This window comes from Fusarium verticillioides, chromosome 10 (assembly GCF_000149555.1).
Source record: "Fusarium verticillioides 7600 chromosome 10, whole genome shotgun sequence".
Classification (NCBI taxonomy): domain Eukaryota; kingdom Fungi; phylum Ascomycota; class Sordariomycetes; order Hypocreales; family Nectriaceae; genus Fusarium; species Fusarium verticillioides.
In genome coordinates, this window is record NC_031684.1 from 970,386 (window position 1) to 995,886 (window position 25,501).

A 25,501-nucleotide genomic window follows, 5' to 3' on the forward strand; every position below is an offset into this window, starting at 1 on the left:
TCACATTTAGCCGCGCTTATCTCCGGACTCGCTGCCGGCGGTGGGTCGGACGATATACCGGCAACCGGTCACGTGTCGGATATACATACCAATCATCTGCTACCCCAGACCGATGTCTTCCGGTCTGCTTCACCGAAGTCACACGCCTTCCAAAAACATCCGGGGTATTATTATCTAGTTGCATCAAAACACCATTGACATTACGTTATTTGTCGATATTGGGGATAGTTTGCACTCAAATTGGTGGATTGCGGGGTACAGAGTCATGGAAATTTTAGTCACAGCGTAGGGTACCTACCCTACTTCAAGTCACAGAACGAACAGGAGAAATAAAAGATTGCAAGGCCGTAAGGTTGTAATAGTTCCAAAACTGGAATGGAGTATCATTGAAGTTTTCATCAAGGTTCTCAGGGGGGAGGAGTCATCAAAGCCATAGACCATAGGTATCACATGCTGTTTGGCACACACCCAAAACTTAGTCTGCGCGGACAAATAGCCGCGCTACGCAAAAGGTTACATCGTTGAACGTTGCTAAGAGATCTTATTGAGTGAATTACATATATACGGACTAGGCAGATGACCAAAACTACGTTTTCCTAGCAAAGTCAAAGATTTGCCGTCGGTCAACAGTTTTTGTATAGCCATGACAACAGTACTTTGCCCTGAAAGCCGTAACTAGGATTCAAAATTGTCATGCTCATCTTGAGAACATGACCAGTTACTATCCTAGGAGCTAGTTGTACATATCGCCCAATAGTATTGGCTCGATAACAAGTGTAAAAACTTTTACTGCTGGGTTCTGGTCAAGGATACGCTCCCCGTACAATTAACATAGTTGTAAAGCAATGGGGATGACTTCCGCCTATGAGGTTAAGATTTAGGATGCGAACACAGGCGATGAATGAGAACACGATAGTATAGTTGTAAATATAACAGCACTATGGCCTGATTGCAAAGAGGGAAATATCGTAGAGTCAAACGATTTGTAGGGACAACATGTTTATCAAACAAGCGCCAAACATCTCATGTTTGAAAATGATTTGACTTTGCTTTCTGTGACAAATGGTCTCAATGATTTGATAAACAACATGTCAACAACATGAAATGTTTTCCTTCGCTTTCCAGCCGAGAGTTTCAGCGTCAGTGGGGAACTATAGGACGACGTCTCGTTATTGTTTGCGCTGTTTGCTCATGGCAACAAGGCTGAAAGCTCACGTGGCTGATTTAATGATATTTCGAGTGGCTTTAGATATAGTTTTGGATTCCTGTCAACATAGTACTATCTACCAGCCCAACTCTTTGTGCCTCTGCATGAGACTGAGCTGTCGATAAGGCGCATTAGAAGCCAGGTCGTTTGTGAGTCCAGCTTTTTCGAGGGGGTTCTGATTTGCTGGCTTGTTATGTCTCAGAGAGATGCTGTAGACCTAAACCGAAAATCAATTGAGTTCATATACTTGAACTCACGACTAGGAGCGGTCACTATCATATATACGCCTGTTCACCAGGTATAACTGTCGAAGAAAACCTAATGAAATTCGCTATGACGGTAAAAAAGACAAATGCTACTGCTCTATGAATCATTTGACAGGCTCATGTTATACTCCAACTCCCACTCAGCCTTGGGATCTCCTTTTCGTGGCACAAACTTCACTGTTAGGCCATCCTTGACAGCGAAAACACTATCGTTCTCGAGATATCCTGAGTCAGAATCAAAGATCTGAGTAACAACAGACTTGTGACCCTCAGCAATGACCTGCAACATGTTAGATTGGATCATTGACTGCTTCCGGAGCTTTTAGCTGAACATACCATGAAGTGCAGATGGGCAGGGCGGAAAGGGTGGCGGTCGAGGAGGTGGAGAAGCTGACCAGCAGGGCCATCATCAGGAACCTTGAGAAAGTGTTAGATTATAGATCTTTGGCATGTTGACAGGACAAGAGTGCTTACGGGATAAGGAGTAGGTCGTAGGCAGTAGAAGGAGTATCGACCCTGGTCGTCGGTGATAAACTTGCCACGGAGGTTGTGCTCAACCTGCTTCTCGTCCTGCTGCTCGTAAAGGCCTATAAATAATTAGACTCTGCAAGAAGGAATTTCGAAGATATGGTCTTACCGTTGGTGGATGCTTGCCAAACCTCGACAGAGGCATTGGGAATGGGCTTTCCAGTAGCCGCTGATGTCACGGTACCGTAGAGGTAGGCGACAACACCGTCGCTAGGAGTGTTGAAAGTAATTGTGGTGCCATTCTCACGAGTAGGGGTATCGTGTCGCCAGAATGGACCCAGGATAGCAGTCTCAGTGGCGGCCACGCCGTTCTTGGCTGCTTGACGGTGTGTAATATCATCTACGAGACTGGAAGCTGTTAGTATCGAAATTTTGACCTGTGACAAGTGAATTACCTCTCGAGACCAATGACATCGCACATCAATTGACCCTCGTTTCTCTTGTCGTTACTCATTTGTCCAGCCCAATTGATCATCTTGACAGCAGACATCCACTCATCGCAAGTGAGCTGTGTCTCGCGCGCAAAATCGTGCATGTGCTGGATGAAAGATGTCATGACCTCCCTCAGACGAGGGTCAGTCTTGGGACCGAAAGAGTCGATGACCTGCTGTGTGAAGGCCTGGCCGAGACCCTCCTCCTTGGGAGCGCCGTTAGCATTTCCGCCAGTCGCTGATGGTGTCATTGTTGATAGAGTTTTGTGGGGTATTGATGGAGTTGAGGGGATGGAAGGAAGAGTGTTTGTGAGGGTGGATTGGGCTTATGCTTGAGTGAATGAAAGGAAAGGCTTTCTAATAGGTCTTATGAAGTCCCTCTTATCACTGGAGATTGTTTCAAAGATGGTGTCGAGCAGATGACTTGACCCCGCATAATTCACAGTCAGCATCGTTCGATTCGGATACACAGACAACGCCTCAACAAGGAGCGGCTAAGGACATCTCCCGAAAGGACATCGGGTGCGCGTTGTGAGCATCAGTGTCCCATGGGGCCAAGCGGCAATGTTGCAGCCATTTTGCGGGGTGAAGTCCCCAGCCAATTAGGGGACTGATGATTGCGTTTAGCACTCTCGGCAGAGCCACACGCTTTTCGGATGTCGGAGCAAAGTTGATCGGATGTACAGATGAGGGGACACCCTGACTCCGATTCCGACGCCGCGGAATATGGAGCCAGAAATTTAGTGTGTCGTACGATGCTGCTAGTGCAAATAAGCCTAGTGTAGCCGCTGCAAATCACCTGGGACACGCCAAAGCCGTCGCAAATTCCTCATGATAGGAACGACATCTTGTCACGCGACAACACACTTAGTATTTTACAGTGAAGAGAGAAGAGACAGATGAGGTCTGGGTGATCTATGCATGTATCAATCGGCTAGGTAAATGCTAAAACTTAATGAGGTAAACTACTTTGACAGCTTGCGATCGGCCTCCTCGCCAAAGTCCCATGTTGGCTTGTCCGCACCGTTAGGCCGACTCGCTCTCCTAAAGCCAACTTCCAGACCCTCAATTTCCACAACAGGTGGTACGGCCTCCACCTCAGCCTTGTAAGCGTTAGAGTACCATTTCTCCACGTATTTGTCCCCAGTGAAGAGCTCAGGGAAGACTTGTCGCATCCTTAATAGTGCTGTTCCTGAGATCTGATCCACGCTATGCGCATGTCGCAGGGCGAGGAAGTCAGGTCCAATATCCTTCCTCAACCTCTCCTTTACTTCCTCAGGATATTGCCCAACCTTGAAGAGAAGCAAGTCGTAGTGAAGAAGTGAAGCCTTTCCGTGCCATGATCCTCCACGGGTGGCTCGGTGATAGAGACCAAGCAAAGCTGTGATGGCGCCAATGCATCCTGTACCGTAGTCCGAAATGGGGAAAGGAGGGACGACGGGTTCTGACAAGCCCATGAAGCGTCCCTGCTCCCACGCGATGCCACTGACCTATCAATCGGGTTAGTTCGATGTCCCTTGTAGTTGTAGAGCAAGGCACTTACACAATCGGCAATCTGTTGCCACCCAGGTCGTCCAGCCCACTCTCCTTCATAGCCAAAGCAGTTCTCATTGACATACACAAGCCCTTGCCACGCTCCTTGGCAAGTTTTGTAAGTGCTGTAGCACCGTATCCAAGCTTCTCCAGAGCGCCAGGTCGATATCCATCAACAACAACATCCGCTTCAGCGAGAAGCTTCTCAAACTCAGCTCTTCCCTCAGGGGACTTTAGGTCAAGCTCTGCAGCGTGCTTGCCCATGTTGCCATCTACCTGGAAGAAAGGAACGTCACTCAGATTGGGGCTTGTAATCTTGAGCACATCGGCTCCATACTCTCCGAGGATACGGGTAACAATAGGACCAGCAATGATACGGCAGAGCTCAAGAACTTTGATACCTGACAGTATCCTCTTTGGGTGCTCTGGGCTTGGTGTTAGGGGACACTTTGGTGTCTCGGCCTCAAGGTTGTCGACAGACCATGGTGGAAGTGCCATATTTGTCTTGCCCTGATCATTTGTCAGATACGTCCTTGTGGATGAGATGTCCAACTTACATGTTGAGTTTTCACAAAATCCTCGTGCTTCAAAGCAGGAACTCCAGCCTGCCGACGAGCAGCATTCATGCTCTCAAGCTCATCTATCGAGAACTGTCGAACAGCCGGCTCGATAGCAGCAACGATGCTCTCATGTGTTTGCAAATCTGGCCTGAAAGGCTCAAGACCAATCATCTTGAGAGTCGTCGAAGCCTCCAAGGATCCATGAATGTGATAATACTCTCCAGCGTTCTTGGTCTCGTACAAGTTGGCTGACATGCGGCGGTAAGGATTTGACTGAGCCTGCAGCAAATCCGTATCTTATGAGCGTTAGTTCCTTGGCTTGAAAGCCAACAGTTGTGGCGTATAGACGTACCTTTGAGTAGGGCCTTGACGCCAGGGTCAAGCTTTCCAAGACCACCAACCTTGGCCATATAAGCCTGACAGAGAAAGGCTGTAGTCTTCTCCAAGTTGACATTGATCTTCTTCGGTTGTGATTCACCTTGAACAGTCTTTGCTAGCAGACTGGCGACGGCACCCTCTACCGCCTTAAGCGCAGCAGTTGTCTCCGTCTCCTTGAACGGGATAGGGAAGTATGGCGCATCTCGAGCTGACGTAAACTCGATGTTGTCCTTGAGCTCCTTCACAGCAGCTGGAAAAGCAACCTCATCGAACTGACTGCAAAGGTAGTCAAGGATCCTCTTACTCTCTTCCACCGAGGAATAATCATGCTGGTTAATGCTTCCCATTTTGTTAGAAGTAACCTATCGGTTATTGGCTAAAAAGAGGCATCCGCCCGAGGGCATCTACAAGAGGTTGATTGTTAAGAGGGAGTCTTTATACAGTGACACAACTCGATTCGTTGAGTGACGGAAATCGACGGCGGTTCGGACCAAAGCGATAACCCACTATATCTGGGTGATAACTGCCTATGATATGCGATGCATGACCCATAAATGTGCGAAAGATAGTGTCATCAGTGGCTGATTGTGTTGTCAAGACCCCATATTTTAGTGGTGGAGGTCGGCTGTGACCCTTGCCGATGGCTTTTCGCCCGGCTTCCGATGCTGAATGTGAGCCGTAAAGACCCGCGCTAGAACATATTGAGGCATTTGAGAGAGACCTTGGGATTGAAGAGAGTATATCGACAACAGAGAATACTCCGATCGTATCAATCGCTGCCAGTCTATCATTCAGTCTGCCAACATCTCCAGTCAATATGCCGTGCATCAAAGTTCAGGATAAGACACTGTTTTACGCCCAAGCAGACGCTGAAACAGCTTCAAAAGATGGCACAGTACTGATATTCATCCATGGCCTTGGGTCATCTCATTCGTTTTATATACCCGTCATGAACCAGCTTGCGATTGCAGGATACTCATCGATTGCATTAGATGTCTATGGTCAGTATTTGCTTTATTCTGTTGGCATTAATTAAATACTGAAGAAAAATAGGCAGTGGTCTTTCCGTCTTGTCAGAAGGGGTTGAAGATCCTACATTTGACACAATCGCAAGTGATGTCAAGGCTTTGCTGGAAGAATTGAGCATTCGACCCGAAAATGCTGTCGCCGTTGGGCATTCCATGGGCGGTATCATTGTACCAAAGCTGGCACTGAAGTGCAACCTTCGCGGATCAGTTCTCATTGGTCCTGTGCTACCAAAGCCTGCAATGGCCGAGATCTTCAATACTCGCATAGAGACAGTCAAGAAAGGTAAGTCAATTGAAATGGAAGTACAAACAGTATGATCTGGTGTTAATATTAAGCTTAGAAGGAATGGAGCCAATGGCCAAGACTATTCCATTCGCTGCGACAGGTTCCAGGGCAACTTGGACACAAAAAGCTTTCATTCGAGCTCTGTTACTGTCGCAAAAGCCTGAGGGGTACATTGCCTTGTGTCGCGCGATTGCGCAAGCAGACTTGCCTGCCTACGCAAACATCAAAAGCCCCGTGCTTGTTCTTTCAGGCGAAGAGGACAAAACAAGCCCGATCCCGGATGCGCAAAAGATCCTGAGCGAGTAAGTATTTACTTGATAGTAAGGCCAATTAATTGAAGCAACCAGCGCTGACTTTTTTAACTTTAGTTGGGGTTGCAGCGACTCGGCGAAGAGCATGCATATTTTGCCTGGAGTTGGTCATTGGCACTGTATTGAAGCAGCAGATGAAGTTGGTTCCAAAATACAAGAGTTCTTATCCAAACTGGGTTAAAGGTTTAAGATAAGATATAGATTAATCAGTATCAAAGTGTATTTCTCCATGACTTCTAGCACAAGAGATTGACTTCATGATTGCTACTGTTGTAATGGCAGGCTACGTGTTTGCTGTCTGTGACCAAGCCATCTCAGCACTGACTCAATAGTGACCACGCAGGAATTCAGTGGTGTTGACCCCTCAATGTGACCATCGGCTACAGGGATCTTTCCATCGGCAGCTCGGTAATAGTGAATCGTGCGCCAATTTACGTCAGCGGGAATGTCACCAAATCTTACCCCATTCTCGTGGCCAAGTAACCAATAAAGACCTGGCCATATCCGACAGCTCGCGGCCCGCGGTTCACTCCCTCAGTTCCAGGGACCTCGCACGACCTACCGACGACGAAATGCCTACCAGGAGGGTCCGAGACTCTGAGAGAAGGCGATGCGCCGAGGCCTGCGAGAGCTGCAAACGTCGCAAACAAAGATGCGATGGCCGTAGACCTTGCGCCCGCTGCATCAAGCGAGGTCTCGGGCATGAGTGCCACGAGTCTCAATCTGCCTCAAACAATGGCGCAAGACGCATCCTCGCGTCATCCCTACCAAGTCCCGATCCCGATAGACTCAGTAATATCACCGAGCAGACCACTCCTGCTGGTAGTATAACCGTCGGTAACAGATCGGGTCTGACGTCGGTGGATGAGACATATGTTGATGACGGGACCTCTTCCTCTCTGCAGCTGCTCTCGAATACACAACCTGAAAGACTTCCACGCATGTCGCGCCTTGTTCAAGATACACGGGGTGAATACATGTTCATTGGCGACTCTGCAACGCTGTCGTTTCTGCAGAATATTAGGAGGATTGTGCGACGTAGCATAGGAGATTGTGCCCTTGTTGATGACCCATTGCGACATGGTATCGTCGAAGCATCGCCTGAAACACGGCGAGGATGGATCCTGTCGAGTGCCCAGAACCCACCGCCACGGCAGTCTGAGCAGGAACTCGATTATCTTGTGAAATGGTACATGCAATCAGCCAATTGTGTACTACTTCTCTTCGACCAGACAGAACTTGACCAAGGCATAAGAAAGTGGATTGAAGATGGCCAAGATATCGCTGACCCTGCGAGTTCCGTATATTATCTGGTGTTTGCCATCGGTGCGCAAACAGGACCAGAAAATAAAGATGACTTGGCTGAGACCTTCTTCAACTATGCCCGGTACTTGACAGTGGAAACACTGATAGAAGAGCCAGGTATTGTCACTATTCAAGCGTTGGTCCTCATCGCCATGTATCTCTTGGGTGCATCGCGCCGGAATGCGGCGTTCATGTATCTCGGCATGGGAGTTCGAGCTGCATATGCCATCGGCCTTCATCGCCATGATATTGCTTCCCTCTTCTCTGCTAACGAGGGTCGTGCGAGAGAACAGCTATGGAAAGGCATTCGAATTCTCGATCTGTTCATGAGCGCATCATTGGGCAGGCCTCCCTCGACATCCGAGTTGAGAGATACTACAAACCCTCAGAGCTATTCAGCTTGTAATGACCTCTCTATGATCTTTGAGTTGATCCTTACAGATGTTTATGCAAAGAGAATGATATCTCCAGAGATATTGGAACGCATCAGCAAGCATCTTCGACGGTGGACTGCACAATGTGGAGAGGGTCTCGCGGTGGACGGCATTGAGCAGGATGACTTGATCCGTGACCAGAATGGCGAAGTGCAGCCAAACATTGGGCTAATACACCTCAAACTAACTGGTCATTGGACAGTCATGCTCCTGTCTCTTCCATTTCTTCACAAGGCGGTATCTCAACACGTCGAAGACAATCAACAGTCTGCGCAAGGAACTGCAAAGCCATCTTCCTCAGCAAATCAAGTGCTTGTCCACTCCTGCCTAGAGTCAGCAGTGCGAACAGTCGACCTGCTACAGACTCTCGTCAGGACTGGAACTATACCGAAACGCTTACCGATTGTTGGTAATTCAGCGTTTGTATCTGGCCTTGTCCTCGGTGCAGCAATCTTTGGGGATTTCGACAACTCATTCCCGCTCGAGAAGAGCCTCCATGCAGCCAGAGGCGTTCTCGACCGCTTCAGTCGTTACGATGCTGTGGCGAAGCGCCATCTTATGATCCTAGATCACTTACAGAATGCATGCGACATATACATGGATAATCGAGCAAGGTTACGAATGGAACGCCAACGGCACTTCGTCAACGGTCTCTTCGGAAGTATTCACACAATCGGAAAGTCGCCATCACAGAATTCTCAACAACCAGAAGGTAACTCTCGAATCGGTTCAACAGATGGAATACAAACGCAACCCCAAACGCCTAGACCGGGCCAAATAACGAACGAGATGACCGAGGAGCAGCAAGGGTTTTCGATGGATGGAGGAGAGCAGACGGAGATTGACGTCGATATTTCAGCGGATGCTTTTCTGGGTATTTCACCAAACATGCTTTGGTTTGATTCTTTTGATACGACAATGTCTCTATTTCCCATCGTGGATACGCAAATAATGGGCGACGAAATGATGGCCCACGGCGTTAATAATCAAGAATGAGACGGATATCCGAAGGAGTCTATCAGTGGACCAGAGTAACCAAATTGAGCGAGCGAACAAGGATGATCGTCTTATGGGCATGGGCGAAAATGGCGAATGGTGGAACCTTTGTTGCTCGTCTGTCGCTTAAAGGGCGCGATGGCGTTTTAGGCCTCACGAAATATAATGATTACACACATTTTCCCTTCTCGGAGTGGATTGAACAAGGTAAGCTGAGTCGGTGATGTGCGATATCACGACATAACGTTACGCAGGGTTCTCAGTGGAAATATTAAAATCCGCCATTGACCCCTCATTGGATCTGACGAGATACAACATCCGAGTGACCAACAGTACTCGAAACATCAAAACATCCCATATCATTTTGTGATTATTCCATTTTGAAATAGGGCCAAGACAAACTCGCTCAGTTCCCAGCATGCCTTCACCACTTCGAGCGAAACACCTAAAGCCTGGTGACAAAATCGCATTCATATCGCCATCAGAGCGTATCAACGCCACGCTTCCAGCAGTCGTAGACCGAGCCTCTGCGCTTCTCACAAACAAAGGCTATCGAGTGCAGACTTTATTCAGTGAAGATAAGGGCATTCAGTCATGCATCGACAACCGGCTCTCCGAGATTCGAGCCGCTTTCTCTGACCCCAGCATCTCCGCCATCATCACTACCATTGGCGGCACAACCTTCACAGAGCTTCTTCCGGCCCTGATTGCGGATAAAGAACTTCACGAGACGATTCGCGCAAACCCAAAGATCGTGGTGGGATATTCCGACATCTCGGGCTTGCACTGGTTCTTGTATGGGTTGACGGGTCTCAGGACTTTCTATGGCCCTGGTGCTGTACCCGAGATCGGGGAAGCCAATGATGTCAACGATAAAGATACCCCTCTTGCCTTCTGTGTTGATAACTTGTTTCGGGCGATCGCATCTACAGAACCACTCGGACAGATTCCCCGATCCAAGTTCTACGCACCAAGAGGAGCGCCCTTCTTTGCCACACCAGAATCGACAGAGCCACCAGCGGTTGTGAAGACAACAGACTGGCAATGGCTGCGACATGGAAAAGCTCAGGGTCGACTGTTCGGTGGATGCCTCACCGTAGTCGCCCGTTTATCGGGAGTCTCAGCTATTGTTCCTGACTGGCGTGGCCGAATCGTCTTCCTCGAAACAGCTACGAACGAGGATGGTTCTGGTGGAAACCCTCCTCACCGAGTACAGGCAGCATTCGCAGACTTGATAGCTCACGGTGTCTTCGAAGACGCTGCAGGACTGGTTGTGGGACGACCTTATGGATATGATTCTGATGAGGAGCGAGAGGTTTATGCTAGCATCATCAAGGGATTATTCTGTGAGGGGCGGCTTGCTTCAAAGAACTTCCCGATTCTATTTAATGTGGACATTGGGCATACGACACCGATGGTTACATTGCCATACGATGCTTTGGCTGAGCTTGATTCTGAGACTGATACTTTTGCTGTTCTAGAGTCTGGGGCTGAATAGTATAATATAGTTAAGCTGTACGCAATGCTCCTTGGTATTTAAGAGCAGACTAAGCTCCATCATTTCAATTCAAACTCAGTTCTTCGATACCGAGCCGCCAGATTCCCCCACTGCCATGATCGATCGAGTGGGATGCACATGTGTGTTCTTTTGTTGGACCCCCCTATCCTTCATATATCGAAGCTAGCTGTACATCCGTTTGTCGTGAAAGGGTTGGATGGGTTGGCGAGTTACTGAACACAAATGACCAGAGAAGAAGCGAGTGTCATCTTCTACAGGATTGGGAGTCTCGTCCCAAATACCCTTTTGTGTAAAGGCCTCGGCGCGACATAGTCTTCCCTGGCGATGCGGGGGACTGTAATGGGTCTTAGAAGACAGGTCTTTGCAATATGGCTCCTGTGGAGCTGGTCGCTGTCGAAGTTGAGGGACCTCTTTATGTTTCGAGACACTTTTTCTTCTTATCCATTGTGGGGATCGTATTGAGAGTCAAGGATTCGCAGCTTCGGTCGTGTAGGTTCAATATCCATCGGCTCGAAGGGCAGCTATTCCAGTGACCATCGTTAAGCCAAAGAGAACGCAGATTGATACGATCAATATGGCTGAATATTGAGCCCACTCTTCATCGTCGAATTTTCGTAGGTCTTTGGTCCAATCTGGCATGTTGATGGTGCCTGCTTGAACAAGACATGCGAGAGTAAATATCGAAAGTACAATGAGAGTCCAAATACAGATCCAGATGTTGAAAAGAGCCCTTGAGAGGGTAGAGTTTCTAACTTGCTGCATGATGGCGATAATGCAATATGCTAAAGCGAGAATTCAATGTAACAACAAGGAACTGATCCGATATCAACCAAACAGACATTGCAAAGAAGACGAGTATTATTACCTATTCTTTGACATGATAATTATGGCGGTTATTAATACTTACATGCCAGGCTCGGAGAATATGAGGGACCCGCTAGTCCCTTGCACGGTTTGATTGACGAGCTGTCAGCGCTAGACATGTGGGGCGAATCCGAGCCAATCTAGTGAGACCAACAACATGAATTCTGCCTTGAAACGACTGACGCAGTTTCGTGAGACATGAAAGAAGCCGCCAAGTTGGCAATACGAAATGACTCATTACCAATAGAATTGTAAATTGGTCCGGTCATTCCGAAGAAAGTTCAGCAGTTCCCGTAGGGGGGAAAGGGAGACATTTATCAAGGTCCGTTGGCGTCCTCGCTTAAGAAGGCTTATCTGAACATCTATGCCTGGATAAAAATAGCCATTCCATCAACCTCAGGATCCCGCGTCGGAGTAGGTCGCTGTAATGAGTACCATAGGAGTGAACTGACAAAGCACAAAAGTTCAACTGGCAGCAAGATTGAGGAACTGGGCCTTTTTTGCCAAAACATAACTGCACTGCACGCCGTGATGTTCAACAAGAAGCAACTGATGGCCTTGGGGAATGGGCCAGTGAAGCTCAGTTGGGTATATATCCCAATTTTGGTGAGCGGCTATTACATAAGCTCAAGCAAAGCAGCTTGGCGCAGTGGAAGCGCGGTATGTTCTTTTCCACAGTGAGAATTCAAAATTCGTACTAACTCGTCACAGCCGGGCTCATAACCCGGAGGTCACTGGATCGAAACCAGTAGCTGCTATGAAGCATTTATTTTTTTGGACTTTCTCACCATTTGTCCTTCGTTCTCTATCCGCTCCCTGACTTTTGCGGTATTACATTCTGACCATATCATATCAACTTATCCGCGGACGATGTCGCTAAATATCTATAATTTATCAAATGATATAATCGCAGCTATTAGATTACTGCCTCTATCTATGCCACGTAATGAAACTTTTATTGGGTTTAATAATAAAAATGACAGGTCGGACTCACAAGAAGCCGATAAGGCTCTTACCGGTTATGTCTTGGCAACGGTCTGGCAGCTGACAGTCGATGTTTTCAAGTTCAATGGCGGTGATAAGTATATGGGATTTGGCAGTATTGAATTCGTGTGTAAGTTAAAGCACCCATGTTGGTAGATCGTAATACACTGGAAGGAGAGTTAAGCCGTTTGTAATGTTTTATGAAGGATGTGTTACAAGCCCATTTTGGCCTCTTACAGAAGTCTAGAGGTTCTAAGATAGCTTTACGTCATATATTAATACGTCAGTTTACTACAAGAGTCGAGCAAGTTGATTGATATTTGACATAGCACTTGAAGTATAACAAGTGAGAAATTCAAGCTTAGAAAATGGCATAGATGTAAAGTATTTACTCAATAGCAAACCTGTTCCACGGTCGAATATTAGCACTAGCGTCGGTCTAGCTCGACGTCAAGATGATCACATATCAACGTCAAGCTCCATAGCTGCATAGGACCTCATCAAGGCCAATGAGAAGCAAAGCAAGGAACCGCCAGAACGGATCTGCTAACATCCGAGGAGCGGAGCCGTACATACCCAGCATTTGGATATGAGTGAGATTTTCAGGTCTAGATGAATTACTTCACAGGAGCAATATAATACATCGTTTAAACTTCTAATAGAATATGATAGGATACGAAAAGCATTTCAGTCGTAATTAATGTTCTCATTAAGAATAACAAGATCCATTCATAGAATCGTCGATATGAGGGAGAGCTAGTCAACTTCACGCTGATGACGATGAATGTCTTGCCTGGAGTCTACCACGTTAGAACTGTTACTTGTCACTTTTGACCTAATGATCGAACCCACATTTGAGCCTCAGCCAAGGAATCGGTTCTCAGATCTACGATCAGATCGTCATTCTGTCTCTTCTTGGCGTGTTTCTCAGCGCGAGACAGGAAAATCTGGGCCATATCCCCTGCACTTGCAGGAAGGAAACATTTCGGTCCGTCCACCATCACCATCTGTGGCCAATGATCAGAGGTGCTTTTGAAATCCTCCGCACTCTCATTATGATCGACATGGCTGAACCGGAGACCGTTACCCTATTTATGAGTCTCGCCAGGATGTATTACCACAATAGACCTAGGAAATCGATAGTTTGACTTTAGTGTCCCTGATAACAACCAGTCGTGTGTCCAATGGCATAATGACGAGCAAACATACATATTGCTTTTCTGTAGAGAACCGTTTTCTGATTCTTGCCAAGCCTTGCAACATGTTTTCGAGTACGTCAGATACCATCATAGCATTCTCAAATAGCGTATCAGGGGAGAACCCCATTAGTGGATCTTCAAAACGTCTATATAATGTCCAAAATCTGTTCTTGATATCCTGATCGCCATTCACAAGGTACCTGGCTTGGAGAGCGATTGACATTGGGTTACAGACATGCGATTCTCTGTTCTTATTGCCGCGCTTTGCGCCCTCTCGGCTCTTTCTTTCCCCTGGTTGGCCCCGGAGGGACTAGACGCACTCCTCAATCACCCAGAAGCGCGTGCAGAGATCGACCGACGCTTGAAGGAGCACCAAGTCGGCCAAGAGAAGACTCATGAACCTCGACAGCTCAAGACTGGCGTCGTGGGTGGCGTTGTGTCCTTGTTCGGAGGCACTGTTGAAGCTGTCGTTGACAATGTATTGGGTTTGATTCCTGCCAACAAGGCCGTCAAAGGCCTACAGAAGTTCCCCGAATCCTCTCATCCCTTCAAGACGCCTGGTGAAACTGACCAGCGTGGTCCTTGCCCCGGCCTCAACACTTTGGCCAACCACGGATGTAAGCTGAAGAATTGCAAGGCCGAAGAACAGACAGCCAACATTAACAGATATTCCCCGAAACGGCATCGCTACGATCGGCCAGATCCAAGCTGGCACTGCAAAGCTCTTCAACATGGGCGCAGATCTTTCTGCCCTCCTTGCTGTCGGTGGCGCTGTTGACGGTGGCGATATCCTATCCCAGAAGATGAGCATTGGAGGCCCCGATGATCGCGTCGGCCTTCTAAGCGGTGCTCTAAACAAGATCTTTGGTAAACCATCTGGTATTGCTGGACATGGTATGTTATTCATTACTAGCCCGTACACCATGGCAGCCAGTAATAAGTTATGCAGGAAAGTTCAATGAAGGCGATGCGTCTGCTACACGGGAGGATTTCTACCTCAACGGCGATAATATTTCATTCAAGCCGGAGCTCTTCAAGCAGATGCACCAGCAGGCTCTTGCCAAAGGTGACGGCACTTACAACGTCGATGCGATCAAGGAACACTTCAAGAACAGGTACAGAGATTCTAAGGCCGCCAACAAGCAGTTTTACTTCAACGTCCCGAGTGCCGCAGTTGTTATGGGCGCATACTATTTCATCCCTGGCTTCTTCTCAAACGGCACTATTGGTGCGGGCGGTATTGCCAATGAAGCTTCTATCACCTCGTTCTACGGCGCCAAGCCAGAACGCAAGAACGCTTGGAAGGATAAGGACCTTGAATACACGCGTGTTCCTGAGCGCATTCCTGAGCAAGGCTGGTACCGACGTGCCACGCCCATGACTATCCCTGAGGCAGTTGGAGGAATTCTTGACGTCTACCTTTACGCTCAGCCAGCTCTGGGGGGTTCGGGTGCTGACGGCAGCTGGGTTGTTGGTCCCCTTGACCTCCCCAAGGATCCTCAAGGCTTGAGTTGCTTCTTATACAATGCAATCTACGCCAACTTCCCCGCTGAGCTCTTCAACTCTGTGAAACTCTTGCAATCTATTCTCAATGGTGTTTCGGACGCATTGGTCCCTGGATACAAGGCTCTTGGGTGCAAGGTCGATTTTCCGGATGCCAAGGGATCTTCGGCGAGCAAGAAGTTCGCCGCCTACGAGAAGAAGTACGTTGGCCCCGCCAAGACAAAAGCTGTAGGAAGTGGATGGTATAATAGGAAATAAGAAGATCGATACAGGGTGTCACTTGCACATATTATTCTAATAGATAAACGAGACGGTCATTGACAACACATCACCCAAGTAACCAGGCCACCTCAGAATTTGCAGGGACGCATATGTCTTAGTTGACCCAATCAAAAAGAAGAGAATCTGGGACTTTCATTAAGTAGTGAAGATTGACATAATATCTCAAAGCGATATGTGACGTCGTTCTCGGAATCACATCGCTAGTGTAAGTTTCCCATCCCATGGTATTGAGGCTAATCGACTCTGGCTCCAGTATTGTAGCAAGTATATGCAGCAATTGATCCGGGGGCGGATGGGATTCGTGTCGCTGCCTTCCATGAGGCTGAAGTGCTCTGGCAGGGGTGCCCCTCTCTCATCTCATTAGCAGCCATGGGCATATACGCCGCAGCCTGTACCTTTGAAGGGAGAGATGCCATCTGGCAGGAGTGCGCCAAATCGCTTCGAGAAGGGGAAGAGCGCCTAGGTCTCTGTGGCGATCAGGCCGACGGTCTGTTGACCACAGCTACGCTGAGCCCGAACTCGCCTGAATGGGTGAGGGCGACATCGCAACTTGCTTGGGGGATTTATAGCTGGCTGACGTATGTAAGTTCGAGCGGGAATCACGAATCCTCCGGACTTTTCTGGTTAACTAGGATCAATGTTATTTACTACAATCACAAACACGTCCGATTCCCGCCAGCCTTACCCATACCAGGACAAGATGAAAATTGGCCCGGCCCACCGCCGTATCTTCTCGGCAAGGCGTTCCCGCATACTTGTGGACTATGGATGATTGCTCCGGAAGTTCTGGGGGTTTACAGTTTTTCTGACTGGCGTGTCGATGAACGCGTCCCATTGGAATTTGCTGAAGGAGAGCATAAGAAGTTGCTCGTATGGGCCAATACTCTTGGCGCAGACATGGTCCGACTAGATGGTTGTTTGCCTGAGGTTATGGTGTTCCAGTACATTCTCCCTCGCGATTTATAGAAGCGTCAATCTGATTGCAGAGTAGCATGCTGTTTCATGTTGTGGTGACGATAATCTTTCGTCCATTTGCTGCATCACCCCAGTCGAGCCAATTGATGACCTGGACATCGGCGAACAGCCCCCCGAAAACAGTATACTCTGCCTCAGTGAGACAGCTTAAGGATCTTGTGTTTAGCTTTTGCGCAAACTACCCCCAGGCCGTGTTCGCCACCTTCTTCAACACAGGGATATTGCCGCTCAGCGTCGCACTTTGGAAGACCTGTAGGACCCTTCGCGGCGACATTACTCCTATCTCTGCATTCGCTGCCTGGAAGATCTGTACATCTGTTTCCCTGATTTCCGCGACGTTGCCAAAGCATTTTTTATGGCCTTGGAGAAGGACGCGGTTACGGCTATGGAAGCACAGAACCTCTTGCTGGGATTTGACCATTCTGGGAAACATCACACTACAGCTGCAGATGCTTCTACGAGCTTTATCGTTGATTCTGTGGCCTACAGGGTTGGTGAAGCGCAGGTGCATGCTGTAGCTGATAGGTTTGAAGAAATGGTTTTGTTCGATGAGTTGATCGATGCGAACGCAACTCTCTCTAGCCAGCAGGTTCTCCAATCGCAACACTTGACAAACACGGACATTTAACCGCGTGAAGCGTCAGTGAGTCTGCGATAAGATCCTGATAGAGCTAGATAAAAATTGAGAATTATGCTTATTGGTTGTTAAATGCTGACTCACGTCATCTTGCAAATCCAAGTTTTGTTGACCCAACGGAAACTCCGCAGCCCCAAAGCAATCGGAATCTGACAGGGACCAGTAACTCCATAATCTCGCCGGCCCAGCCCAGCACTAGTGGTCAATGACAAGATATTGAGAATACGACAAGACGAAATGTCTACTAGTACCTCTTCCAAAGTTTCTGGTGTGAGGAGGAGAGCTTGTGTCAATTGCACCTCTGTCAAGTCGAAATGCCTGCCATTCTCGTCTGACGAATGCCAGCGATGTAATCGGCTTGGTAAGCGGTGCACCTACCTTAACGTTGTGGAGAAGCGAAAGAGTCCCTCCAGCTCCTCGTATGTCTATGAAAATAAGGGCCTTTTATTCAGATATATTAACATTGCTTAGCCGTTCACGGCTCCTGGAGCAAAGATTGAGTAGAGTTTTGACTCTGCTGGGTAACCAAGCCCAGGGCACGCCCATGAGTGGCTTCGTTGCACAGTTAGCGGCCGAAGACCTCAACATGAATGTGCTCGGTGGCAGCCAGTTTGGCCAATTGCCGCTGTCTCACGGCTTAACACTTCAGGGGACGCTAGATGTTGTTGATCGAGGGTTTGTCAGCTTGACTGAAGCAGAAAGATTGCTTGACAACTATCGTAACAAAGCGATCGAACATTTCCCTTTCGTTCCCCTTTCTTCCGAAACTACAGTCGCTTCTCTTAGATCTACCAAGCCCTTCTTATTCATGTGCATCGTGGCAACCATGAAAGTTGACAATTGCGGCATCCAACACCAGATTGGTGAGGAAATCCGGAACCAGGCACATCAGCGAGTTTTGATGCAGTCAGAAAGCACTCTTGAAATCCTTCAAGGTCTGTTGATATATCTAGCATGGTACCAGTACTTCTTCATCAGCTACGAGAAGCAGCAAATCGTCCCAATCGCACAACTATGTGTCTCACTAGTCCAGAATCTGGGGCTCGACCAGAACCCTGGTAATGTGAGACGCAAAGTCGATCTTGGGCCAGATGAGACAGCCCCTAGACGCAAGGCCGCAAGGTCTGCAGAGCAACTTCGGGCTTTGCTTGGAACTTATTGCACGGCATCTTGGTACGTATAGAAAGCTTGAGAGCGTTTGAAGGGAAGTAGACTAATGGTCCAGGGTTTCTATCAAGTTTCGGACTCGTGGTGCTTTACCATATACAGGATATATGAAGCAAAGCTGGGAATTCCTCCAAAACAACGCAGAATATGCGAGTGACCTTATGATCCCCCCTTTCGTTCGTATAAATGAATTGTGCCGTCGTATATGCGACACTTTTGGGTATGATGACCTAGAGAACTCAGGCATGAGGGGAGAGTTTGTCAGCGCCATGGCTTTGCAGACGCTGAGTAACGAGTCTGCATTGTTGAAAGCTTCCATTCCTCCAAATCTGCAGAACAACCGTGAGTCAACCTCCAAGGCTATCAGCTTATGTCTTGACTAAGATATATTGGCAGTTGCTATAAGAATGGAGGCCTACTTGCTCGATACTTTACTCGGCGAAGTCTCACTACATGATGACTTTTGGGATAGCACATCGCCTTCCGACGTCTTCATGACTAATAATCTGTCTTCCTCAACCAGTACTAGGGTTTCCATCTTGTTCAGCCTTATTCGAAGCTGCAAGTCTCTGAACGATGCTGTTATAGTTTATCCAGACGAAGAGCTCTGGTACATCACGTTTTATACCACGGCCAAGATTTGCAGAAGTCTCTTGTGCCTCTCAAATGCTAGCAAGATATCATCCGAAATCTTCAGAGAGACTGGACTAGCTTCCTTCAATGCCCCTTTCATGACGATTACTTCTCCTGTTCACGACGCTATGACAGTCGAGAGAGTGGCTGACCTGCAAGGCGAGGCAAAGCGGCTGCAAGGAAAATTCAAGAATCTCTCATCTCAAGTACAGAAAACCGGCAATGAGGAAGACATCATGCTCGGTTTCTCGGATATGATCTGGGCAGTGGCAGCTGCGTACGAGGAAACGAAAAGGCTGGAACCTGGCCTTTTGGCCTTTTCTCTGGGAAGTGATGCACAGAACTCCTCTTCTGAACTGAGTAGCTCCGAAGGCTATCTCTCGAGTACCGGTTCTGGAAACATGCCACTAGAAGCAGTGTTAGACTTTGGTCTGATGGAAGATGAAACTTGGGAAGAGTTGTTGGCTGGAATTGCTACGGTAAGCGACCCTGCATTATCGCTGCATGTATGAGTAGCTGTAATTAGCAAGCAGATAGAACGCCCCTCAATGAGACTTCGTCGAGAAAATTGACAAGAGAATTCTGTGAACTCCGAATTACTGCACCATCGTCTTTCTATCCGTAATGACATATGCTGACAGGGCCAAAAACCTTGGCTGAGGATTTTCGCTTACAGGCGATTGGCCAGGGATTGCTTCAGTGGCTGACCGGAAATTCCGCCTGCGGCGAAGTCCACTGAAGCTTGGTAATAACTGCATAGACCCCGTTGCGACGAGCGGATATAAGATGCCTCAATATCTTGGTCATAAGAACTCAAAGCAAACTATTCTACTATCCAAATTTCAAGATAAAAACAATCAACAAAAGTTTATATCAAGCGTAATCATTATGCCTCCTCCCAAAGGAACTCCCAACCCTCTTGAAGGACCTGGTAAGCAAGTCCTCTTTGTGTGGTTTCATTTTGATGCATGGATTAACCTACATAAAGGTGACTATGACGTTACTTCGGTGGTACACTCCGATACCTATCCTGCCATTGACCCAAAGAACTTCAATTTTAAGGACAAGGTAGTTCTCGTCACTGGAGCATCTCGAGGCTATGGACGAGCTATGTGTGCAGCCTTTGCACGAGCTGGTACTTCGCGTATCGTGGTCGCTTCTAGGTCTGACATGTCGGCAACTGCCGAGGCTATCAAAGCTGCGGCAAAAGAAGCTGGTCACCCAGAGCCAGAGGTCCTGACCATCAAGGCGGATGTTGGTGTTCCCGAGAGTGTTGATGCCTTGGCGCAAAAGATCGACGAAGCATTCGGTTATGTTGATGTCGTGATTAACAATGCAGCATTCATGAAAATGGTGTCCATTCCTGATTCTGAGCCCGCAGACTGGTTGCAGACGCTCACCGCAAATGTCTATGGGCCGTATCTCATTGCTCGAGCCTTGGCCCCTCTGCTTGTCAAGTCGGAACTTAAAACTATCATCAACATCAGTAGCGTCGGAGCTCACCTCGTATCGCCGACTCTAAGCTCATATCAGATTTCTAAGCTGGCGCTTATCAGATTGACCGAGTTTATCTCGGTCGAGTTCGCAGACAAAGGAATAGTCTCATACAGCGTTCATCCTGGAAACTCTCCTTCAGAGATGTTGGGAGGCATCGAGGGGATTCCCGAGGCATTTCGAGCAGGTCAGTCCATCAATCTAAATCATCAGAATCTGCTGCTAACAGTAATTAGCCTTTGTTGACACTCCTGCGCTTTGTGCAAACTCTTTGGTTTATTTGGCATCAGAAAAGCGACCTTGGTTGGCCGGTCGCTACATCAATCTCACTTGGGACCTTCCCGAACTGATGTCGAAGGAAGAGGAGATTGTCAAGGGTGACAAGCTCAAAGTTCGTCTTGTGACTTAGCTAGTTGGAAGCTAGCTTGGGAAATGCACAGTCGTCAACTGCGGGCTTCATCATGCACTTAGATATTCAAAGCAAAAGTGATTGTCTGAATTGTGTGGAATAATTATTACGTAGTAGTCTATCGATGGGTATGTCCAATGGTCTATGTCATCAAATCCGTACAAATACACTTTTAGTAAAAGTCCTCTCGCTCAGTCGAGTGATTCCTTTATTGTTGCTTGCCCTCAGAAGTGTTGAGATTCTCCAACTGATCCAAGCACCTCTTTCGAATACCGAAGAATGCTGTTACATGTCCAACAATCCACCAAGCAAAGAGAATAGGAAGCCCAATATGAAGAGAGTTGCCGCATCCAGACCAGACCTGGATGAGAATAATCCATAATGAATGAGCGGGGAAAAGGTAACCAATGCGGTAGAATCCAGCTGTGAGCTCAAAGGGGAACACGACAGAGCCGACATTCATCATGAACCAAGTCAGGAGGAAGAAGGGCGTGAGGGCCATGGGGATATAGCTTCCAATCAGAGTTTCTAGTACTTGGAAGTTGACATCCATGAATAGCCAAAAGGTCAACCAGGATAGGGCAAACTGTCCGCCCGACACACCCCAGTCTTCGCGGAAGGCCCAAATATAGCCTGTGACGATCAAGGCATAGAGAGCAGAGAATATCATGCCGTTGATGAAACGCATAATGAAGAGATCGCGGATGCGCATGTTCTTGTGAAGGCCGAACTTGTCGTAGATACCGTTCATGGCGAGGACGTAGAAGAACTGGCCAAGGATAGCCATGACAATGTTGATGGTGTTGTAAAGGTTTCGACTTCCTTGGTTGGTGGGCATGATGATGTCGGCGGTACCTTGGATTGGGTTGAGATATGCTTCGACGGCAGCTGGGTCACTGCTGTTGACACTTCGTAGAGCGGATCGACCCTGTTGGGACTGATAGTAGCTACCTCGAGCGGCGCTGATGACCTTTTGCATGTTGGGAACCAAGTATCCAGAAGCGACAGTAGGATATCGGGCGCTGTTGTAGATGTAGGTGATGCTATCAGCAGGGTTGTAGGTCTCGGCAGCAGAGCCACCTTCATAAGCAGCAGCAAGCTTATCAGAAGAGCCCTTGTTGATGTAGATAGCACCCCAATAATCAGCGTGGCAGACGCCATGCTTGACATCATTTGTCTCGGGGTAGTCATCGGCGGATCGAAACTCAAGTGTAGGGAACGTCTTGTCCTGGAAGTTCTTGTATGCGCTGGCGACAGACTCCCCAACAGCACCACCATCATAGTCGACAACTAGGATCTTCAGGGCTGATACTCGATTACCGACCTCGAATGTGGAACCGAAGACGTATGAAAGGTCGGCGAGGAAGACGACGAGAATGGCGACCATGACTCCTGTGAGGATCTTGGTGACAAGACCCCTTCGGCCGTGCCATGTTGTTGAGTTGATGCCATGTCGTTGTGTGTCCTCCATGACGGCCGGCTCGTCGTGTAACGTGGGAGCAGGGGAGGATGATTGTTGTTCTAGATCGACTGCCATGTTGAAGACTGAACTGAACGAAAGGGGTAGGTGATGGAGGGGCTGAAGAGACCACGATTAATGGAGACCGGTGGTTGTTTTTTTTTCTTATCTGTCTAAATAATTAATGGATACGAAATTAAAACAATCGTACGACTCCTGCATATCTAAATAGCCAGATCCATCTGATCGATAGTGCCATGATATTACTATGGCCGCATATTCTGGACTCTTGAGTTCCTCCGTCGTAGGTCGGAAATCCAGACAAGTCCGAGGAGCGAGGCCTGAGTCAATGATCAATCACACGCCAAACCCCATAGGGGCCTAGCGTAAGGATCAGGGTGATCATCAGCCGCTAAAAAGTGGTAAAAGCCGGCGGCATCTCGCGTCGCGACGTGGCCGACTCGCCGACTTTGGCGCTAAGATAACTGTGATTACAAAAGATGCCCACTTCCTCCTAAAAATGTGACTGGAAGGGTTCGCTCTTTCGTGGATTTTCGCATAATCCAGATAAGCCGGTCGGCGTTGCGCACTTTTTTTTCACCGACCGAGAGATTGATGCATCCATCAATCAATCAACCAATCTGCGATTACGTGAGATCCTCACTGAAATCATTTACGTCACTTTCTTTGTTGCAGATGACAGCCATCGCCTTTGATCATCACCAATAGACCGATCTCAGCTGCTCAATTATTGGTAATGTGATAAAATGCCGAATATTGCCTCGCATTCATCGCACAAGGTATGTCTCTGACATAATTCCGTGTTGCACAATTCCCAACAGACAACAACCCTTTAACTCCGTGTGATACCTCATCAAGCCCCGTACGTGGTTTGTGCAGCACTGCACTATTGCCATGCAACACCTGTAGAGCCTGTATTCCTCCTTACCTGACGTCGTAAGCAACACAAAACCCGTAATGGGGTAGCACAAGAGCCAGTCGATATGCATATTTTCTCGGTTATATTTGCCGACATTGATGAGATGGCTTGTCAATATTAAATAAATCTCCACATCGCAAAGCATACTCCGTACGAGTATTTGACTTCGTGAAACGTGTGCAACACGCGGATCCGCGCCATGGCGCGCCCTGGTCCAACAAAGCAAATTCTTCGACAGCTTCTCACTAGCGCTTACTACTCATCTTTGGCAATCGGGGCAGCCCTACGGCCTGGTCGAAAACGTACAGCTGTAGGGTAATCACTCCAAACTAATCGTCAATGCGTTGTTGAGCTTCAGGTTGCCTACAGGTAAAATATGTCACGGTTGAGATATCCCTAAGAAGTTCGGTAGTATCTATATTGTTGAAATTTCAATATAGTTCGTTGTCCATGTTTTTCAAAACCTGTTCCGCATGGAAACCTGTTTTGTTTCTGCTCAGTTCATGGCAGCAATCGAGATTCGTTTTCATGTTCCAACTAGGAGTGGAACCGTCCAACATTACTTGATACCTTCAGCATCTCCTCTGTATTCCTGTGGCATTGATTCGCCGACAAATGACTAGATACAAGAAGCATAATTACCTTACTGTTCACTTCAGCTTGATCTGGCTTCTCACGACTAAGTTGGGTGCAAGGTTCAACTTCCAGCTCGTGATGGCACGCCACCAACCCGATCCCTTCATCTGCTTGGAGGCTGATCGGCGATGCCTAAGGGGCAGTAGCTCAGATTTCAACAAAACCAAGTTAGTTTGGGTAATTTCGTTGAGTACTGAAAGTACTTGCCTATAGCAAGCCAAAGTTGCAGGCCTTTCCCGACTGTAAGCTTCGATCAGCTGGCCCAACCCCAACATGACACGGGCTTGTACATCGTCCAAGATCATCAAGGTGTATATGTCTTCAAGGGATCGATTGAACAATTGAAATCTGTCATAAAACTCTCCTCAGCCCCACGCTCCCTTACTGAATTAAAACGATAGATCCACAATGAATTTCGGCGATCGATGTAGAGTTTCGCACGTCTTATCATGAATATCATCTATCACATCCGACCACTCTCACCCCTTCGGAGGTTTTTAAGAGTTAAGGTTAATGCTAGCCGTTTCGTTGCCACTGTCAGCTGTCACATTCTTCGACCATGCAGCAAGCTCAACCTACCAACCAACTCATGCAGAGACGTTGGCGGGTATGACGGAAGAGGTTTTCCTGTCATAATTACCGTACCGTGACATAACAGCAGAGACACTGATGGGTGCATCATGCCACTTCATCAAATGACCAGAAGAGAGGGAAGAGCTATTGGCTGGCATCGTGAAATGGTAGCTGGAGCTGAAAATGTGTCTCCACTGCCCCCAAGTCCAGACCTGCTGGTCTGAGGCATATTACATGAAAAGTCTCATAAGAGCCAGTAATTATATGGAACTCAATACTCGATTCAGAATTTGGCTGAAAACTCAAGGTGCTATTCGTGCAGAATACAAACTTTGCCAGCCGAGATTAACTTTGTCTCCAGCCCCTCATATTAGCTTCTCAAGTAAACTTCCGCTCGCAACGGGCCGCTCGATCTAGATCCCGATAAGTTATGTAACTGACAGCCCGCCTAACGCACTTGGTCATTGCCAAGCTGGACATCCGGATTGCCGCTGAGGGAATTTCGCCTGACCGACATCCGCACCACTGATACTCACAGCTCCGAGACATTGGGGGTTCATACGCTGCTCCGTTCCGGTTTCGTTAGCCAAGAAACGGACGAGCTGCCATGGCAGTTCCCGCCTCTTCTTATTTGGACGACTTGCAGATCTTGATGCGGAGATGTCAAGATTGGGAGTCCACTGACGTGACTCAGATGTGTCCCCCAGGTCGATGTTGGTTGTGATGAGATCGTTGGTTGCATATGACTTTACGAGACTAAGACAGCCAACCACTGAAGGGAGAGATGTCGCGTCCTGTCACAAGGAAGGGATGGTAGGTGCCCCACAGGAGGATTTTCGTATTCTACACAACCACATGCGAATGAATAGAGATCAGCAACCCGTCGATCGTTATATTGCGGGAAGCAGCAACGGCTTGCAGATCACCGTCTTTGCACCAGTCAGATCAAAGAAGCTGATGGACC

At 47.9% G+C, this 25,501-nt stretch overlaps 11 protein-coding genes and 1 non-coding gene across 12 annotated transcripts; 9 read left to right on the forward strand and 3 right to left on the reverse strand.

Moving 5' to 3' along the window:
• Positions 1 to 1,416: 1,416 nt before the first annotated feature.
• Positions 1,417 to 2,997, reverse strand: FVEG_08774 (hypothetical protein). Its single transcript, XM_018897658.1, has 5 exons — positions 2,397 to 2,997; positions 2,111 to 2,349; positions 1,948 to 2,060; positions 1,810 to 1,890; positions 1,417 to 1,753 (listed from the first exon to the last, which is right to left on the reverse strand). Exons 1-5 carry the CDS (start codon positions 2,681 to 2,683, stop codon positions 1,571 to 1,573), a joined length of 903 nt encoding a protein of 300 aa, XP_018755371.1. The 5' UTR covers positions 2,684 to 2,997; the 3' UTR covers positions 1,417 to 1,570.
• Positions 2,998 to 3,335: 338 nt separating this feature from the next.
• FVEG_08773 (hypothetical protein) lies at positions 3,336 to 5,390 on the reverse strand. The gene is made up of 4 exons (XM_018897657.1): positions 4,878 to 5,390; positions 4,523 to 4,821; positions 3,976 to 4,475; positions 3,336 to 3,922 (listed from the first exon to the last, which is right to left on the reverse strand). The coding sequence occupies exons 1-4, from the start codon at positions 5,248 to 5,250 to the stop codon at positions 3,700 to 3,702; spliced, it is 1,395 nt and encodes a 464-aa protein (XP_018755370.1). The 5' UTR covers positions 5,251 to 5,390; the 3' UTR covers positions 3,336 to 3,699.
• Positions 5,391 to 5,596: 206 nt separating this feature from the next.
• On the forward strand, positions 5,597 to 6,761 carry FVEG_08772 (hypothetical protein). Its single transcript, XM_018897656.1, has 4 exons — positions 5,597 to 5,904; positions 5,957 to 6,214; positions 6,273 to 6,519; positions 6,586 to 6,761. Exons 1-4 carry the CDS (start codon positions 5,721 to 5,723, stop codon positions 6,707 to 6,709), a joined length of 813 nt encoding a protein of 270 aa, XP_018755369.1. The 5' UTR covers positions 5,597 to 5,720; the 3' UTR covers positions 6,710 to 6,761.
• Positions 6,762 to 7,039: 278 nt separating this feature from the next.
• FVEG_08771 (hypothetical protein) lies at positions 7,040 to 9,263 on the forward strand (the record flags this gene model as incomplete). Its single annotated transcript, XM_018897655.1, has 1 exon — positions 7,040 to 9,263. Exon 1 carries the CDS (start codon positions 7,101 to 7,103, stop codon positions 9,261 to 9,263), a length of 2,163 nt encoding a protein of 720 aa, XP_018755368.1. The 5' UTR covers positions 7,040 to 7,100.
• Positions 9,264 to 9,681: 418 nt separating this feature from the next.
• On the forward strand, positions 9,682 to 10,761 carry FVEG_08770 (hypothetical protein; the record flags this gene model as incomplete). Its single annotated transcript, XM_018897654.1, has 1 exon — positions 9,682 to 10,761. The coding sequence occupies one exon, from the start codon at positions 9,682 to 9,684 to the stop codon at positions 10,759 to 10,761; it is 1,080 nt and encodes a 359-aa protein (XP_018755367.1).
• A 1,520-nt stretch (positions 10,762 to 12,281) lies between these two features.
• FVEG_16428 lies at positions 12,282 to 12,404 on the forward strand. Its single transcript has one exon. It is a non-coding gene; the product is annotated as a tRNA-Lys (tRNA).
• Positions 12,405 to 14,064: 1,660 nt separating this feature from the next.
• FVEG_08769 (hypothetical protein) lies at positions 14,065 to 15,590 on the forward strand (the record flags this gene model as incomplete). The annotated part of the gene is made up of 3 exons (XM_018897653.1): positions 14,065 to 14,446; positions 14,496 to 14,723; positions 14,779 to 15,590. 3 exons carry the CDS (start codon positions 14,065 to 14,067, stop codon positions 15,588 to 15,590), a joined length of 1,422 nt encoding a protein of 473 aa, XP_018755366.1.
• A 393-nt stretch (positions 15,591 to 15,983) lies between these two features.
• Positions 15,984 to 16,580, forward strand: FVEG_16427 (hypothetical protein; the record flags this gene model as incomplete). The annotated part of the gene is made up of 2 exons (XM_018905661.1): positions 15,984 to 16,192; positions 16,247 to 16,580. 2 exons carry the CDS (start codon positions 15,984 to 15,986, stop codon positions 16,578 to 16,580), a joined length of 543 nt encoding a protein of 180 aa, XP_018755365.1.
• A 364-nt stretch (positions 16,581 to 16,944) lies between these two features.
• FVEG_16426 (hypothetical protein) lies at positions 16,945 to 17,217 on the forward strand (the record flags this gene model as incomplete). Its single annotated transcript, XM_018905660.1, has 1 exon — positions 16,945 to 17,217. The coding sequence occupies one exon, from the start codon at positions 16,945 to 16,947 to the stop codon at positions 17,215 to 17,217; it is 273 nt and encodes a 90-aa protein (XP_018755364.1).
• Positions 17,218 to 17,369: 152 nt separating this feature from the next.
• On the forward strand, positions 17,370 to 19,631 carry FVEG_08768 (hypothetical protein). Its single transcript, XM_018897652.1, has 4 exons — positions 17,370 to 17,645; positions 17,698 to 18,399; positions 18,452 to 18,735; positions 18,790 to 19,631. Exons 1-4 carry the CDS (start codon positions 17,464 to 17,466, stop codon positions 19,536 to 19,538), a joined length of 1,917 nt encoding a protein of 638 aa, XP_018755363.1. The 5' UTR covers positions 17,370 to 17,463; the 3' UTR covers positions 19,539 to 19,631.
• Positions 19,632 to 19,914: 283 nt separating this feature from the next.
• On the forward strand, positions 19,915 to 21,091 carry FVEG_08767 (hypothetical protein; the record flags this gene model as incomplete). Its single annotated transcript, XM_018897651.1, has 3 exons — positions 19,915 to 19,957; positions 20,015 to 20,707; positions 20,757 to 21,091. 3 exons carry the CDS (start codon positions 19,915 to 19,917, stop codon positions 20,927 to 20,929), a joined length of 909 nt encoding a protein of 302 aa, XP_018755362.1. The 3' UTR covers positions 20,930 to 21,091.
• Positions 21,008 to 22,621, reverse strand: FVEG_08766 (hypothetical protein). The gene has a single exon (XM_018897650.1). It carries the CDS (start codon positions 22,464 to 22,466, stop codon positions 21,138 to 21,140), a length of 1,329 nt encoding a protein of 442 aa, XP_018755361.1. The 5' UTR covers positions 22,467 to 22,621; the 3' UTR covers positions 21,008 to 21,137.
• Between the last annotated feature and the right edge of the window lie 2,880 nt (positions 22,622 to 25,501).